This window comes from Lipotes vexillifer, unplaced genomic scaffold (genome assembly GCF_000442215.2).
Source record: "Lipotes vexillifer unplaced genomic scaffold, Lipotes_vexillifer_v1.1 scaffold831, whole genome shotgun sequence".
Taxonomy (NCBI): Eukaryota; Metazoa; Chordata; class Mammalia; order Artiodactyla; family Lipotidae; genus Lipotes; species Lipotes vexillifer.
In genome coordinates, this window is record NW_006791661.1 from 163,406 (window position 1) to 182,708 (window position 19,303).

General features: G+C 37.7%; 1 protein-coding gene across 1 annotated transcript in view; it reads left to right on the forward strand.

The window, feature by feature from the left end:
* The first annotated feature begins 207 nt into the window (after positions 1-207).
* KCNIP4 (potassium voltage-gated channel interacting protein 4) overlaps positions 208-19,303 on the forward strand; it is a 971,743-nt gene continuing 952,647 nt past the window's right edge. The window contains exon 1 of the mRNA XM_007464478.1: positions 208-535. Within this exon, the coding sequence (XP_007464540.1) occupies positions 448-535 (88 nt within the window). The 5' untranslated portion in view covers positions 208-447. The remainder of the gene's footprint in view (positions 536-19,303) is intronic.

Sequence of the window (19,303 nt, forward strand, 5' to 3'; positions counted from 1 at the left end):
CTTTTACTGATATCCAAAGGGTTTCAGCCCCAGTGACCTGTCATCTGTCCCCTCACCTGCTTACATGCTGATTCATTGATGAGCTGGCATTGCAGGCCCCGCCTCCCTCTGAATGGTCTGTGAGGTTGTGATTGCTCCTGGAGAGGGGATGTGGAGCTGAGCCACCGTGGGTTACTACACGTGGGAACCGGCAGCCTATCTGTTGCCACAGAAGAACTTGGTGACCTGAGAAGCAGCCCTTTCTCACCACCCTGTTACTGTTCTATCTATATCCGGCTTCTCTAGCTTTTTAAAGGAATTTCTGATTCAGGCACTAGCAGCTAATTCCACAGGAGTTGTAAGGCAGCCTGTGACATAAACTGAGACAGAAGTTTCCCCTCAGAGACTGTCTTTTTTTTATTGGCAAAGACTTCTGGCTCTTCTCAGAGGAATACCTTGTTGCTTAAGATGAGTGGCTGTAGAAAACGATGTAAACGTGAAATATTGAAATTTGCCCAGTACCTTCTCAGGCTATTAACAGGTTCTCTTCATACAGGTAATGACTTTTTTTTTTTTTTTTTAATGGAGGCTGGTAGAGCATGGTACCGAAGTTGAAATGGAATAGGAAAGGCTCACTATTTCTATGTTGTGTTTATTTTTAATGCTGTCAATAAAATACAGTTGTGTTTGCTAAGATTCACGTTTCTAAAAATGTGTGCAATGCAGCTCTAATTTGGGGATAGAACTGGATTCTGTGGATATATCTTTTGTGTCTTTTTGGCAGTGTCGCTGTTAAATGTGTCTCAATCTAAGGAAGCAGTGTCTGCAGGGTAGAAAGATTTTTTTTTTTAAATGCGTGATTGTGTGAGGGTTTCTCCTTTTCTCCTGCTTGCTGCAATTTGCTGGAAAATCACAAAGCTCTTCTTTCTGCAGGTATTTAGAAATTCTCTACCTTTGATCATTATAATCCATAGATTATTTCTAGTATTTGATTATAGAACTTAGCAGTGAAAGAGTTAAGGACATTTCTTTTGGATTTCTGAATTCCTTGCAAAATGTGAGCAAATTGTGAAAACAGCTGAAGAGTATAATGTCCATGAGAGCTTTGATATTTGTTTCATTGCAGTGGATTTTAATGTTTAACAGTTTGTACAATTGAAATAGAAACTCTATTTAAATCTAAGCGTTGATAGAAAAATTTTTTAAGGTGTTCCAAAATTATGAGCGTAAACCAGCAATTTTGCTGCCTGTGAAATTCCTAGGCAATGCCGTAATTAAGGTAGTGACAGGTGGGACCAAAACTACTTTGACTCTGAGAATAGATATTTTTAATGGACCCTCAAACTTCTGAGGAGCAAAGCTGGGTTGATAAAATACCACACTTTGGTTCTGGCTATGAAGAACTATTGTTAGCTTTATTTTTTCAACTTACACGTGTCTTCTTTTATCTAAATCGTGAGAAAGAAGAGTTAGTAAAAAAAAAAAAAAAAACACCTAGACACTATACTGCAAGGATGAGGGATGAATTTGAGCAACATTTTATCTAGGAAGTAAAGTCTTTATGGTGAACAGCAGACCTGCATATATGATTATGTTGACAACCTGATCAGGAAAAACAGTTTTGAGGGGATAACTGTGAAAATCAAATGATTTTCTGAGAGCATGATTAAGTATTCATAAACATAATAACAGGATTGTTATCAGATGCTACTCTTTAAGCAGTGCAAATTGTGGTGGCTTTTGACACTTTTCAGAAGAGTTATTGAGAGTCTGTACCTGCCTTTCGTTAACCTGGAGCTCTGTTGTATTTTTCACCCAGTCTTTACACTTCTATACTTAGTCCCAATATGAGTTTGCTGTATGATGTCAATTGTGATCAATAATATCAATATATTAGCTATAAACATTCAATTAAGGATGATGTGCCATTTATGATGTCATGTCTTATTGGACAATGCTCAATAGGGGATCTTTTATCTAGCTATGAAATTAGAGAAATATTTTATAAAAGAAAGTTTTCCATGAGGTTTCCATGGTAGTCTGTATTTTCCTCTTGGATAAGGCAGTTTTAAGGTTCTACCTGTTTCTTGCTGGATTTGGGTGCAGTGTTCTGCCGTTTCTTGCTCAGTTTGTGTATAGTTTTCTGAAACTTCTGATTTCAAAATTTTATGAAGATGGTAAATGGTTGTGAAGTCATAAACCATAAGCATTGAATCCAAAATGTAGTGGTTGGCTAATGACTGCACGGTAATTTATAATATGAAATTTATGGAAAGCTAGTATAGCAGAAATATTTTAAGCCTTATTTAATGCGTATTTAGAAATCAATATAGGTGGGATTCATTCTCTTCTTTCTGAGCCACAGGAGAAAAATATAAGAACTTTGAGAAATAGGACAGATTATTATAAAATAGTAAGCTAGATTTATGACCTGGGAAATGTGATTACAGCAACTTGTTTCTCGTAAAAATTCTTTTCAGCTCACTCTCTAATACTAAATGTTGTAAAATCCAGCCAGAATCTTTGCAACTGCTCAGAATGCAACTTGGAAAAGCCAATTTATGCGTTTACTAGATGCTGTGATAATATACACTGTTCACATTGGAGAATCTAATGTAAAATTCATTAGAGCACTTTCAAGTCCCTTAGCTAGTAATTAATGAAAAAGTAGGAAGCAGAGTTGAATTAGTTTAAAAAATTTGCTTTAAGGTTGGATATGCAAGCAGTTGCTAGTTGTATCCTGAACAATCAGCATATGTCTTTGTAGTTATCAAAAATTTAAAACAATATGAATGTGCCTTGGATGATTTTTTTTCTTCATTTTACCAGCAAGCCCTTAATCTTCACTTTTTCAGTTAAAGATGTGATCTAAGGAAATAGTGATTTTGTTTTACATTTGGAAACAGGTTATTTCTGAAATACATAATCTGTGTTGTTGGCAGTTGCCTTTCATTTGATACCAAAATGCCCATGCCTTTATACAAACAGAAAATTTGAAGTGCAAAGAAATTTTCATGAAGACAAACTCCCCTTTGATGTGCCTTATTGCTATGACAAGTTAGAGAAAAGCAGTTTCCTTTTCTGGGAGCTTTTCATACAAGTTTTGGCAATGCCTAGGATTGCTTATAAATAAATAATTTAAAATTAGTGATTTTTTCTAAAATAATCTTTATGTTAGAGAGTGCAAATTCAGTAATAAAAATTTGTCCAGGTAAAATAAGATGCTTTCATTTTACCAGAAACTTTTTCCATATTTTTATCATGGCAAATCATTTTGCAAAGAGTGGATTTTACAAACACATGTGTTGGCCTTACTTGTTATGAAATATAAGTATTTTTAAAGATTCTTTTATATATAATAAATCTCAGAAATCCATATGCAAATATTAAAAGTTAGTGGCCACCATGTTCAGTGTAGTGCGGTGCAATACAAGATCAGTTATCGTAATTCCTTTTCAATTTGACACCTATATCTTCTTGTACCATATTATATTCTAATCTAGATGGGGCTCATGGTAACCAATATATTTTTGTACATCTAAAGAAATGGAGTTGATTTTGAGGATTTTAGTCTGACACTAGTAGTATGAGACTTATTCTATTGATGGGCAATTTGTGTACTATAGGAGCCCAAGGAACACTCTGTCATATAAATGCTGACCCATTGAAAAGGGTAAATAATATTGCAGATATTGAATTTTAAACTGTCTCTTCTTTATGTGTGAAGTTTAGTATTGGAATGCTTAATGGTTCTTTTTGGAAGGTTGTTTGGACATTTATCAATTCTCTGCACATAGTTTTCTTGAAAAATCAAGACCTGAACACATTTTCCTATTAGCAGGTATTCCCGAAACATATGTGTGAAGTGGCTATTGCCTGGAGCTCTGTTTCAGGCTTCAAGACAATGAGCTACAGGTGTGGTGAAGTTCAACTCTCCACCTGAGGGAAACAGAGGCAATTCAAACCAAAACATTCTTTTAAGCTTTGAATTGCTGTTTAAGTAGTGGGTTACAGTACTTCAGATTTAATAAAATTATATTATTAAAAGCATGACATAAGCATTTCTCATTTCATCAAGTAGAGAACTTTAGATGAGAGAGAGAGAGAGAGAGAGAGCATCTGTTTTACAAATTTGCATTGAATTGCTTCCAGCCTTATCATTGTTAAAGGGACTGTGGATCAAGCCATTCACAAGGCTAGTGATTTAAAGATTTAGATTTTTTTTCTGTTGCATTTTTAAAGTACGAAGAGAAAATAAAGGTTGATGCTTAGCAAAATAAGAGACTTAAGAAAAACTGTGTCTAGCTACGCACACTTCCTTCTTTCGCCTCCTGATTACACATCACAGAATCATGTTTTCAATCCCCTCTGTCCTCCTCTTCTGTCCCTCATCCCTGCCACATTTGAACACAGGGCCGACGCATCTCATGCAAAAGATGTGTCCCTGAAGACCTCACATAATTAACGATTCATAAAACTCAGGTTTCATCCTGGCAAAAGGTGATAGGAGTTTTTATTTCTCAGTTCACATGGCCCTGGCATGTGGCAGTTGAATAAAACAGCTTATATTTGCTTGGCCTGCCTGCTCTGAAGCTATGCTATACTTGATTACATTTATGTTTTTTAATTCATTCAAACTTTGCTGATAAAGGGAGATCGTATTTCTTATAGCACTATGTAAAATTTGCATTATTGAAATGCGCATAAAATGCCACAAGTTATGCTCAATTTGCTTCTTCTATTGAAACCTGCCCTCAAATAGAAGAAAGCAAAGGATGTTTTTCTTGACTGCCAAGGAATATATGTAATTAGGTTGCTTTTCCCAGCAAGAGTTTACATTTTAAACTTTATCAGAAGAATTATTTTGGCCTCTATTAATAAATTTAACTTTTCATTCAGGAGTGAAGGGATATTTTGAGGAGTGCAGCTTCTTGCCTTATCTCAAATTCTGCCATGGCTACCAAATCTGGTTAGAGGATACCTAGGTTCAATGGGTAAAACACCCATATATGCAGAATACTGGTTGCCCCTTTCATTTCAGAAGAAAATCTGCATATTAATGTTTATTAACTTTGTATTTTAAGTTTTTTACCACATAATTAGTGTATTAGGTAAAACTTATATGGCTTAAAGACTCTTCCAAAGAGCAGATTGTTTTGGTCATTGTGAGAACTTCAAAGTAGTAAGTGATCTGATTTCACAGTCTTAGTCATGTTAAACTCTTAAAACTCATTTCTTGACTAACTGACAAAATTAATCATGTGCTCTCAAGGGAAGAGCTAATATTCATAGAAGGGGCTGTATTTGCCGCTATTGGTTAAAGTAATCAGACTTTCTTAGCAGAAACTTTAACAGTTACACATCAGTGCTTCATTTGAATATGCAAAGAAATATTGAAGTTTCACCGTACAGGCTCTTGAGGATATTATACGTTGATTTTGATATGTATCAGTTATTTCCTGGCAGGAAAGAAAGAGATCTCAGGAAAATAATTTACTAAAGGGGCCATGTATGTGGGCAGGGGTAAGGAAGTCAACAAGGGGTAAGGGGTACTCGAGTAATAGCAGACCGCTGAAGGAGCAAGGGATGGGGGCCGTTTCTGAAGCCTGGAGAGGGAACCGGTGGGCAGAAGACGGCTTGACAGGAGATGTGGCCTTTAGTCCAGCGACATAGCCAACCCATGGAGACCTGACAGTAAGGGAGCTCAGGAAAAGAGAAAAAAAGAAAATTGCTGGGCTCTCCTCTCTCCAACCTTCCGATTTTTGCTAGTGCTTCCATTGGCTGACCCCATCCTAGAAGCCAGTGGGCAAACTAAGTAGGAGAAACATGCTCATGGCCATATTTATTATTTTATATTCACCGACTACCACTGACAAGGCTTGCTTTGTTTAAAATTACTAACATTAGTCACATTGCTTCCCCTCAAAATATATTGAAAGAGGCATAAGCAACCTAATCATATCCCTGGGTTGGCTTGTAAGGTTCCTGTCAATCCACCACATCTTTTACTATCACTGTTTATCTTTTACTTTGACCATATAGCTTCTGCCCAAAATTTCTCTGTTTTTCTTAAACTTTATAAGTAAAATGAACCTACACCTTCAAACAGATGGACTCTGTTTTTGAGGAGGTGTCACCGTAATCAGCCACATTAAATGACATAGGAAGACAGTGTGATGTTTGTTGTAGAGGTAGATGGTATTACAGCCCAGGACGATATGGTTATGCTTTGTGCTTGCTGAGGACGATGATGGATTTTCTTTCATAAAGTATATTTTCTCCCCAAACTCCTTTTTCCAGCATGAGATACCTTGTGAGTTGCTGGGAAGGGGCTAAGATCTGAGGAGCTGCCCTTCCTTGTGGAAGAAAGCAAAGTCCAACTGGCCATTGATGAAAATCATCATTGGTATATTTTTTGCAGTATATGCCAACAATTTTGACAAACAAACTAGTTTTGATCCAGCCTTTGCAAACCATGGCTCTATGCCTACCATTCTCCATTAATTCTGACTGATAGATACACTCAATACCATCAGAATGTCTCAAGATGTTCTTTATGTGGGACCAATGTTCACTTTACTTTTTCAAATTAATTTTTATTGGAGTATTGTATTGTAAATATTGGAGTATTGTAAATCGTTGATTTACAATGTTGTGTCAGTTTCAGGTGTACAGCAAAGTGAATCAGTTATACATACACATGTATCTATTCTTTTTTCAGATTCTTTTCCCATATAGGTTATTATTGAATAGAGTTCCCTGTGCTATACAATAGGTTCTTATTAGTTATCTATTATATATATATATTAGCGTGTATATATTTAAAAGGTGAAGGCATGGGACTCTGAAGCAAATCAACATGTAATAATGGCTGAGGAGGGCCAACTAATTATTATTTTCAGGGAGGGTGAGTCAGAGAACTGAATGAGTGGCTGAGGTAGGAGAAGAGCTATGCCAAATTTTGCTTGGAGGAGTAAAAGGCATTCCATCATTAGACACCCTTCTTTATGTGTCTCATGTCTGGCTCACTGTCTGGCTCTGTTTTGCTCCCTCTAATGTCTTTACATCATAGTCTTAATGACCATAATATGAATATATTACATTAAAAACAAAAAATAATAATTCTTAGAATGTTCCAGAGGAGCTGTTCTCTCTGCTTAACCCCCAGCTATGCTTCTGGAGCGCAACAGCATGCACAGAGGAAGAGTTAGGAGCCTCGTGTTAGACTTCCAGCTCTATCCTTATTTCTACGATTGTGAAGGTCATCCAGCTGCTCTGAGCTGGGTCAACTCGTCTGTAAAATGGGGATATTCCTACATATGTTTCCCTTGCTAGCCAACATTCCATAAATGGGTAGCTTTTGTCATTATTACTGAGCTGATAGCCATAGGATGTTCTGTTTTTTTAAAAATAAATTTTCCTTAAAGGTAATTGGATACCTAATCATTATTATGCTGCCTGGTAATTTGGAATAAATCTAAAGTAACCGATATAAATGACTGCATTTTTAAAAACTATTTTGCCTTTTATTGTGTTAGTTTTCAATAACTATAACTGCCATTTATTGATTCAACTGAAGTTTATTAAGTGGTTGTTAAGGGCTGAGGCTTGTGTTTTTGTAAGGTATTTCATGATTCCCACCTGCCCCAAGTTGCTCTGCTACTGCAGCAAATAAATGCAGGGCAGTTAACTCCACAAACCAACGTGTGCTTAGATTTCCGAAAGCAGAGAACAGCTGTCTCTTGTGGTTTTAGCCAAGGAGAGGTGAGGAAAACGAGCAACCTAGGTGAGGCAGTAAGCCTTCAAAATATGCTCTTTTGGGGGCTTCCCTGGTGGTGCAGTGGTTGAGAGTCCGCCTGCCGATGCAGGGGACGAGGGTTCGTGCCCCGGTCCGGGAAGATCGCACATGCGTGAGCCACGGCCGCTGAGCCTGCGCGTCCGGAGCCTGTGCTCCGCAACGGGAGAGGCCACAACAGTGAGAGGCCCGCGTACCGCAAAAAGAAAAAAGAAAAAACAAATGCTCCTTTGAAGAAAGTTAGAGGGAGAGAAGCCAATGAGAGGGAAACCAAACAAGGAAGGTAAGAAAGCAGCTGGGAGAAAGAGGATCAGTGGGTTTATTTGCAGGAGAAGGAAGTTTTGCTGAAAAGCCAAATTGCTCACACTACCAGTATTGCTGCAGAAACTACCAGCAAAGCAAGCCCACCAGAAGGTTCTGTTCCTTGTCTGGGAAAGTGCTTCTGTGGCTTACTGAGCGAATCAGGCAGTGAATCAGTTAAGTGCCTGTTCACATTCCATTTCTACCCGCTTGGATCTGTCTCCACTCTGATGTGCATTGATTTCATTCCCTTTTGAGCTCTCATAGTACAAGTTGTCTATCCCCCATTGTTCAGCATTTAATTAGTCATCAACACTGTATTATTTAACAGATTCAGGTGTTAGAGGTGTATCTCAAGTAGACCTGAGTCTTCTAAGTGACATAAATATATTTAATTCTCCAGCTCTACCCTAACACAGTGTTTACTGTATATCTGTTCAAAAATATAGATTTGTGGGAGGATATTATAAATAAGTATCAGTTTCTTTCTCCATATAATTTAATGTGTTCCTTTCTGACTCACATTATCAGACTTAAAATGAGAGCACTTGAGCACACCATGGGGAGCCTAGCCCATGGTGCCAAACCTAGGATGTGGTGGGAGTAAGATATAAAACTAGATTTGGCAGAATCCAAACTATATCTTTGTTTCATTATACAATTCTCCCTTCTTAAACTCAAAATCACTCTGAAGAGCTGTGTGATGACTTTAATTCTCAGCTCAAGCATCATCTTAGTAAGTCGTTTCCTGATCATCCAATCCAAAATAACCCCTCCTACAGTGACTTTCTTTTACATCACCTTTCTGAAATTTATTTTACAGATAGGGCGGCCAAAATTGGGACACTTTGGAGAGTAAAGGGAGGCCATCTTAATAATCACAGCAAGAATATAGGCACAAACCAAGACTGTCACAGACAAACTGGGATATATGGTCACCTTCTCCACAGAAATGACCATGATCTAAAATAATTTAGATTATTTACAAGTGTCTGTAAAACTGGGATATGAACTCCTTTTTAAGGATCCTGTTTGTTTTGTTCATACTGTAATCTAGTGTGTAGACCATGCTTGGTGCATAATAAATGATTAATAAGTAGTCATTGGGTGTTTGACTAAGTTGCACACCAGTGTATTTTAGGGGACAAAGTAACCACATCTTATACCACTGTTTCACTACATGTCTTCCCCAAAGTTGGTAGGGTTGTGATTGTTTGCCTATATCACTTCTTCAGATCTCAGCTCTGTCAGCTACTCATTGTAATCTCTGCTGTAGTTCTGCTTTCTTATCTCTGCCCATTATAGAAACTGTTGTAGATAATCCAGAGCCCTGGAAGTCTGAATTCTCTCTAATTGTACACAAAGGAGTTATAACTACACATTTTCAAATAGGAGTAGGTGATGTATATTTTCTCATTTGTTTCAAAAGTCATATATCCTATGAGGGATTTATATAGAAAGTTCTATGTATTTGTATTTTCTCATTTTTCTACAGTGAACATAGTATATGTGCAATGATTTGCACTTTAATGTTTTTAATAATATAGAAATTTCTAGGTTCTTTCAATCTTTAACTATGGTAAACCTGTTGGAACCAAAAGATACCACCTTGGATATACTGTAATTGTATATGTATATATATACACACACAATTATTTATATTTATATGTAAGATATGTATATATATATATATATATATATATATAGTTGATCTGTCTTGTATCTGCAGTTTTCTTCTCCAGCTTGTATATACATTTGAAAAGTTTTAATTTCCCCTAGCTCAGAATTATCACCTCTACAATGGGAAGATTTCCATTTTGCAAAGTTACCAGGTTAAGATAAGAGTTTTAAAGCCTACCAAGTCAGTCGTGCTCCTCTTCTGTAATACACCCTTGAGATACACAGAGCCTGTTTTATTATGGGGTATACTTAAAAGAGTTTCCTAAACATTTTGCAATTCCCTGAGCCAAACAAAAGTCAAAAGTCTTCAAAGAGCTTATAGCCAGTTCTGTAAACGGCTTTTAGAACTTTAAAGATCGGTTTTATGCTGTGTCTACTAAAGATTCCCCAGGGGCAACTATACAGCCAACTGCTGGGCATATACCCAAATGCATGCAAATGTGTCATCCAGTGATGCCGTCCTAGTCCATCTCCAAGTAAAGTCTTAGTCTTTGATCTTGGAAGGTTAAAAAGCTTGTTCAAGTTCAAAATAGTGAAGGTGCACAGCACACTGACAATAATAGAAACAATATTATGTAAATTATGCTACTTATATAAATAGTTTTCTTGGAATATGCTATTGGATCATCGACATGTAAAATCTCAATGGATCATAAAAATTTTTTGGTCTGACTTTATTTTCAGAAGAGAATGTTGAGGTCAGAGTTACTCAAGTGATTTTTATCAAGATCATGGGAGCTGGTTAGTCCTGTTACTAGTCCATTACACTGCTATTTCCAGAAGACATTGTTCTTTCAACCTTACATTGTGATAAGTGTCTATGGTGATGTCCTGCTCTGATTAAATACCTGGTGTTGGCAGCCAAGAAGACCTAAACTTAAATCTTAGCACCATCTCATTTTAGCAGGAGACCTTGGACAAGTTTACATTCTTCCATACCTGTTTGCTCATCAGAAAAATTGTTATCCCTACTCAGGCTGCCACCCGGTACTTTTTCAGGCCAGCATTTTTTTTTTTTAATATTTATTTATTTATTTTCTTAACTTTTTTGGCTGCATCAGGTCTTGGTTGCAGCACGCAGGCCTCTCTCGATTGCAGCATGAGGCTTTCTCTCTAGTTGTGGCATACAGGCTCCAGGGCGCATGGGCTCTCTCATTGAGGCACATGAGCTCAGTAGTTGTGGTGTGTGGGCTTAGTTGCCCCATGGCATGTGAGATCTTAGTTCCCCTACCAGGGATCGAACCCGCGTCCCCTGCATTGGAAGGCGGATTCTTTACCACTGGACCACCAGGGAAGTCCCCAGGTCAGCATTTTTTAGAATGGTAGCTGTGATCAATACTCATTTCAAGTAGTCCTAAGCCCTCTCTTGGATACTGATAAATCAGTGCAAAGTATAGCAACTAACATCATTCAGTTGTTTTGGAGTCCTCAGAAGAGGTCAAAGTGTGTTCCATTTATATCAATTTAGAATTTTCTAGAAGCAAATAGAATATATAGCTCAAATATATGCTTCAAAAATAATAAACTTTAAGATCTGTATACTTGAAGAGTTATACTTCATTATGCTTTAGTGTTCTTTTATAAAAAATCCTCTTCTACCTAAAAAATGCCACATTATTTGTATATTGCTCCACTACGTGCAAAAGAGATATTTGAAGATGCATGAGACACCAGCTTGCACCAGAAGGAAGCTTGTAGAGAAGTTAAAACATATATAAACAATCTTATTACAGGCTTGAATGTGTTAAATACCAGGAGAGAGGTACAGGCAGTGTTTTAGTAGAATTTGAAGAGGGAATCCACTTTGTGCTGGTGGCAAGAGAGACATTCTTAGCAGTGGTGGCGTTTAAGCTGGGTTTTAGTAGCTATGGGCTTGGAGATGCTGGATTGGCAACTGGACCTTCGAGCAAGAACACAGAAAGAGAGGAGAGAGGAAGGGGATATATAGAGATAATGTATTTTTAGGTTTCATTTATCCAGCAGGTGTTTGTGAAGTATGTACCCGCTTGGTTGGCACTATTCTTGGAACTTGGAAAACATCATGCAAGCAAAAGATCATTGCCCTCGTATAGCAGAGGGTTGGATAATAATCGTGCTAAGTTGATTAATTAAATAGTATGTTAGTGGGTGATAAAGTGCTCTGGGTAAAAATAGAACAAGTTCAGTGGGTTTGCGAGGGCTGTGGAAGTTAGGCTGTATGTTAGTTTGCTAGAGCTTCCATAACAAAATATCACAGATTTGGTGTCTTAAACAACACAAATGTATTTTCTCACAGCTCTGGAGGCTGGAAGTCCAAAATCAAGGTGTCAGCTGGGTTGGTTTCTCCTGAGGCCTCCCTCCCTGGTTTGCAGGTGGCTGCCTTCTCACTGTGTCCTCACATGGCCTCTACTGTCTGAGGGTAGGCCTCTGATATCTTCCTTTGTGTCCAAATTTCCTCTTCTTATAAAGACACCAGTCAAACTGGATTAGGCCTTGCTCAAATGGCCTCATTTAACTGAATCGCCTCTTTAAAGACCTTATCTGCAAACACAGTCACATTCTGAATCCGAAGTACTGGAGGTTAGGGCTCCAACATACCAATTTTAGGAGAACATAATCAACCCATAACAGGTGGTTAAAATTTAAATAGAGTAGTTGGGATAGACTCTTTGAGAGAATGATGTTAGATCAAAATCTTGAAGCAAGCAAGACAGCCATGGAAACATATGAGGAAACAGATTTCAGGCAGAGAGACCAGCCAGTGCAAAGGCCCTGGGGCAGGCTGTGTTCAGTGTGTTCAAGGAACAGAAAGCAGGTTAGTAAGCTGGAGCAGAGCAAAACCAAAGAGAGTAACTGAAGTAATTGGAGATAAAGGCAGAGAAACAAAGAAGACCAGACTGTATAAGGTTTTATATGGGCCATGGTGAAGACCTGAATGTTTGCTTTGAGTGGAACTGAGAGCCATTGCAGGATTCTGAGAAGGAGTTAAATTCAATCATGCTAATCACTGGCTGCTCTTTTGAGATGTACAGTAGAGTAGGTGTCAGCAAACTACAGCCCATGGAGCAATCTAGCCTATTGCCCGTTTTTGTATGGTCCATTAACTAAGAATTGTTTCTACATTAAGTGGTTGAAAAAAAATCACAAGAAGAATAGTATTTCATGACACAGGAAAATTATATAAAATTCAAATTTAGTATCCAAAAATAAAGTTTTAGTGGAACTCTGCTCATTCATTACATACCCCTACGGCTGTTTTTGTGTTATAATGATAGAGTTGAATAGTTGTAAGGGAAACTTCTAGGCCTACAAAGCCTATGGCATTTACCCTCTGACCCTTCCAGAGTAAGTCTCTGACCCCTGCTAGAGAGGGTCAAGGACAGAAACAGGTGGAAAATGGTCAAGGATAGAAACAGAGTGATGCCTCCAATCAGGACTGTGGCTTTGGAGACCACAGTGGGAGTTGGACAGCATTGTTAGTGAAGCAAAGCGTTTGGGACAAATAATTGGAAATGTGCACTGGGGAGAAGTTGTAGGGTTTGAATGCACTGCAGTGAAACAGGATATTCTGCAGGCCTTTGAACAGAGATATGCCACCATTGTAGCAGTGCTTTAGGAAGCCTAGCTGGCAGCAGACGACTACAGGGGGCTGACTGCGATGGTGAAGGCAAGAGGTCCCAATGGCCTGGAAATGGAGAGACAATGACAGTAAAAAAAGGTAGATTCAAGAGCACGCTGAACGAATTGAGCAGCTTTTCCATTTTCTGTGCCAGAGAGGAACCTTCTGTGATAATATAGCAGTTTTCAAACAACTTTAAAAATATCTTGAAGTGCTAGAGTAGTAGTATTCTAATTATATATCCTTTGAGTTAAAATAGAGTTCTTCAAGTGAGTCAGGCTGGATGCCTTTTACAATTTAGACCTTTGGATGTGTGATATTGAAAATATAGACTCAAAAGAAGACCATTAGTAATCCGTGAGTGGTCTGAGGAACTACCAACCTGGATTTCCAGTGTATTTGATTTGTGTGTATTGGTTAAAAGCAAAAATCTTTAACTTTGCTTTTCTGTTTTGTTCTATGAGCTACTTTTATAATTCTCAACCTTATTTTTAAAGTACTTCTATAGATATCCATTATCTTTGCTAAGCTATTTGAGTCATGTTTTTTTCCCATATGTATTTTGGAAGATTGATGGGTGAAAGGACATTTAACTCAATTTTATGTGTTCCTTAAACCATCTCAATCATATATATTCACAGAGAACTCTGCCTCTTCCTTAAAAATAACCCTTTATTGTTATAAAGTGTGATTGTAATATTAATTATATAATCTTAGCTGGAATATTTAAAGAAATACTCAGTATTTCATGTATTATGTCCAAAGTTATACAAGTTTGCTTCCTAATATGTATATTCCAACGTTACTGAGCCCCACCTTTCCAAATGCAAGTGATGATAAGTAAGGCTAAAACACAAAACACTCAAATATAAGAATAGAGTGGGCTAAAATCTTATAAATCTTCTTTAAGAAATAAAAAGTTACAAAGCATAAAATAGACCTCAAACTCAGAGATGATTTATTCATAAATGAAGGAGTATAACATTCCTTGAAAGAATATATTCCTGTTAACAGGCTCTTTCAGACATAGCTATATTCTGAATTTGGACTAGTTGAAAGAAGCATGAAATATCTCTGCTGCAATGAGGAGAGGAACGTAGGATCTCCTGCTCATCTAAAAATAATCATTCTTTACCAAAAACACAGAGGTAGTAGAGTATCCTTGCTAGGATTTCCAAGACAAGAGTCATTTTCTGGAGAAGATTTGAGGATGACTTATCCACGTTATGATGTGGCTTTGGAAATTGCCACTCTTAAATTTATATGCAGATAGTTGAGTTAGGAAGATGATAAAATTCATTTTATATTTTCTGGTTTATCTTTGTTAAAAGGGGGGTTCTTATTATGTCTTAAAAGTTGCCAAACTCTGGGGACGGAAAGTGTCACAAATGTTGATAATGAAAAGAGTCAGTGAAGACAGTGTACTCCAGGGTCTAGAAATGAGAGGCAGTGACTTTCCAATCCATTCTCATCATTTGGCAGAGGAACCGGAGGCCCCAGGAGGCCAAGTCCATTGAGTGCCTTGATGCTTGGCATACTTGTATCAGCATATCTTTGTTGTTGGACCAGATTTACCTAACAATTTAGTGACCATGCTCAGGCTAAAACTCCATTCTCAGCCTAAGAACCCCTTTCTCTTTCTGTAGGGTCTAGTTTACAAGTCCTCCCAGTGTGTAGCTTACATTGGTAGATGTAAGCTGACTTCACATGGCACTCAAACTTGATGTTAAAGAGCAGTTGGATCACATACTAAGGAATTAGCCCTTTTATGTTTTCTTTCAGTCTTTTTATATCATCAGTGGACATCCTTGAGTTACTACGAATGTATCTTTATCACCACACAAAAACCTGTGACTCTCAAGTTTTAACAAGAGAGCAAGGCAAGAAGATGCATCTAAATTTTGAGACCATACTCTCATTTTGTTTAGAAGGTATTTTATGGATTTCTTCCATTTATGGCAAAATAATAATTTGATGAGAATGAAATTTGTATTTTATAATATATTTATTTAACTAAAACTGATTTATTTTTAAAACATCAATCTAGAGGCTACACATATACAGTAAAACTCATGAAGGACGTAGTAGGTGGAACACAGATGCTACACAACTCTGAACGGGGTCCACAGATGACCGAGCATTGGAGACATTTCTCTAGACATGACCAAGTCTGTCATATCTTGAGATGCAAGTGGTATAGTATAGGGTGAAAACCCCTGGAATAGGAGCAAGAAGACACATTCTAGCTCTTGATTTATTAAGTAGGAATACTCAATCGAAGCTTCATTTCTCAAAGGTACAATAAAGGAGATTACAGTTGGGAACAGCTAAGTGTACTGCAGCTCTGCATTCTGAAATAATTTGCAAAAGTGATAACACCACTGTCTTCAAGATGTAATATTCAAAACAATTATAGAACATTACCCACTCATCATAACCATTAGAGACTAAATTGCCCCAATAATCACAGTACACTATTACTGCTTCAAAGTTACTTTTACTCAGAAGTATACAGATCATTTTAACCTTCCAGAAAGCTTATATGAATTAGATTAGAAAAAGCCCACACCCATGATCCTATAGAACATGTAGAAAAGTGCATGGTGTGCATACACAGATACACACGCACATGCATTAAATCTTGCTTGATCTGTGAACTTCCATGTCTGCCAGGGCCAAGTTTCTGGTTATTACTGTAAGAAAAAATTTAGGCGAGGCTCTAACTCAATAAATATAGCAAAAAGCTGTAAGTATTGCTGTAAATCTGCTGACAAGTCATTAGTATTCTCCATTCTAAATCCGATTTGTTGGTGGAATTTTTTTTTTTTTTTTCTTGCGTTATGCGGGCCTCTCACTGTCGTGGCCTCTCCCATTTGCGGAGCACAGGCTCCGGACGCGCAGGCTCAGCGGCCATGGCTCACGGGCCCAGCCGCTCCGCGGCACGTGGGATCCTCCCGAAACGGGGCACGAACCCGCGTCTCCTGCATCGGCAGGCGGACTCTCAAGCACTGCGCCACCAGGGAAGCCCTGTTGGTGGAATTTTTAATGCTAAAGTGTTTAAAAGATTGAGTCTGCTGATAGAACACAGTTTTATCTTCATTTCTGTTTCTGTTTCTGAGCACTCCTTGCAAGTCATAGAATATATGCTGGTGTCTTTGAGTCTGAAAATGAGTTGGGATTTTTAAAACTGTAAAAGCATGTGTACAGTAACTTGTTGGTTAACTTCCATGAAAAACTTAACTAGGTCTTCAGTGACATTGAATACAACTCAGTCAAGTAGAAATGATGGACCAAGTAATGATTAGATAGTGTTTAATACTTACGCTGAAATCATCTGTTTAAAAAGAACTGTTTAAAGTTGGCTATGTATTTGGAATAACATAGGGGAATAGTTCATTACCATTATCATTAGCTGGCTCAGTATATACAGTACATTAGTATTATGCTAATTGCCTACTCAAGATTAGAATAATGGTTTTAAAGTGAATACACTTCTCAAATATGAAATTGTTTATATATATATTTTTTTTAATTTGCCAGAGGTATAAGTTAAATTTTTAGAATGTAGGATTTGGAATAAGGTCTTATAATAATGTTGTTACACTAAAGAGAGAATTCTCTCTTTTTTTCTTTTTTGATCTTCCATTAAAATAAATCCATTCTTATTGTTATAGCCTATTTGAATTAACTTTCTGTCCTCATAAAGTTATTTATATTTTTGTTATTAACTGTCACTTTTGTAACTGTTATAATTTATTCAAGATTAAGCTAGTTAGTGTCATTGTAGAAGATGGCGTATCTTCATCAACTAGGGGAACTGAAAGGATTAAAGAAAATAATATGAAATAACATGCACTTCTGAGTCATTTTGGGTAGACACACTCAACAGTTGTGGCCATAAGCAGGTAATTTAAACTTTCTTATTACTTCATAGAGCAGTTTTCTTTGTGAACAGCACTTTATAACTTGAGAGATGCTATGTAAATGCTACTGGCCTCCAGTGATTTCCACCTTCTGGTGTTCACACCCTCAGGTAGTTCCTTCCCACACTGTACGAGTACCAGGGTTGATCTGTGTCACCATTACAATACAGAAGACATGATGGTATGTCACTTTCAAGATTAGGTTATAAAAGATACTATGGCTTTCACTGAAGTCACTCCCAGTCTCTGTTGGATCTCTTTGGGGAAGCCAGTGGCCATGTCGTGAGGTCAGTCTATGGAGAAGCACACGTGGTGAGGAAGTGAGGCCTCCCCTGTCAATAGCCATGGGAGTGTACCATCTTGGAAGCAGATCCTCTGGTCCTGTCAAACCTTCAAATGCTGGCAGCCCTATGTCTTGACGGCAACGTCATGAAAGACTCTCTGCCAGAACCGCCCAGGTAAACCACTTGCAAAGTCCTGGCCCACTGGAAACTGTGCAATAAATGTTTACTGTTTGAATCCACTAAATTTGTTACCCAGTGACAGATAACGAGGACATTGTTGTTATCCCAAAAGTCACCCGCCCTCCCTTCAACCCTTATAAGGAACCTTATGGTATCTGAACTAGACAGAAACAAATTAGAAAACAAACATACCTACATACACAAATATATGCTAGGCTGATAAAAACAAAACACATGTTTAATATACACTGACCTTTATTTTTCTCTCCTAGTGATAACTAAGTTGTGATCAGAAGGTTTTTACTCAGTTAAAGTCCCCAACAATTCTGGGAATGGGTGCTATTATTCCCTCTTCTCAAAGGAGGAAACCACAACCGGCAGAGGTTAAGGAATGATCACAGGACAGAGATGGTGCAGATATATATCTTAAATCAGATCTCTCCTATCCCTGTCTTACATGTTAAGTAAGCAACAATCAAGCTCTAAGAGAAGGTCTATGAAGTACACAGCTTTACTGCAGTGTCCTTAGCACATCTAGGAGAATTTATTTACTTCAAGCTTCGGGACTGGGCTCCAAGGGGATGTGTTTGCTTGAAGTATGGCCTTTGAGTGAGAGGGGCATTTCTGGGGTTTCATTCAGCTTTGTAAGTATCTAGCTTTCTTCCTGGGAATCATTAGACCTTTAAAATGAATACTTATTTTTGCAAGCTATTTGGATTTGTTCCCGCCCTCCCCCACCCCTGCCCCCAACATGTGCATTGCAGCCTAGGTATCAGGCTGGTACTCTGGTATAGAGCTCAAAGACTTGTAACACCTCTGCTTCTGAGTAATGTTAGCAGAAGGGGATCCATAAATCATATAGATCCATTAATAGCAACAGAAAAATGATGAAGTATAGCCGGGAGAAAAACTGGATTCTGCTGACAGTTGAAATGTGATGAAGATTCTGTGAAGTGGAGTTAACATAGGAAGAATGTCCACGTAGAAAATAACTCTAAATGGGCCAGTGGTGGGAATTTTCCACAAATTTACTTGACCTCCATTATAATTCTAAAGTAGATCCAAATCACTCTGTAATGGGAATTATATTGGGCACCCATGCAGAAGGAAGAGTCTTCCAAAAACAGGCTATTGGCTTCTGAAAAATTGACACGCTATCAGTCATGGCATTTCAGAATCTTCTAGATCTCTGTATGAATTTCTTAAATGTGGCTGGCTTTTTCTGAAGAGTATTTGTTTGCTTTCATAGCCAACCATTCTTGTTAGATTTGGGGAATTCAATAAGCTCTGACTGTTCATAATTCAATATCTTAGTGACACATTTTTAGGTTTCTAAATTAGTTTTATGAGGCATGTGATAAAAATAAAATCAAAATCTGCTGAACACTTATGGTGCTCAGTCAACTCTGAATATGACCTGGAAGAAACAGAGTAGAAACAAAATGACACCAAGTGACCCATTTTTATTTCATTTTTTTAAACATCTTTATTGGAGTATACTTGCTTTACAATGGTGTGTTAGCTTCTGCTTTATAACAAAGTGAATCAGCTATACATATATATA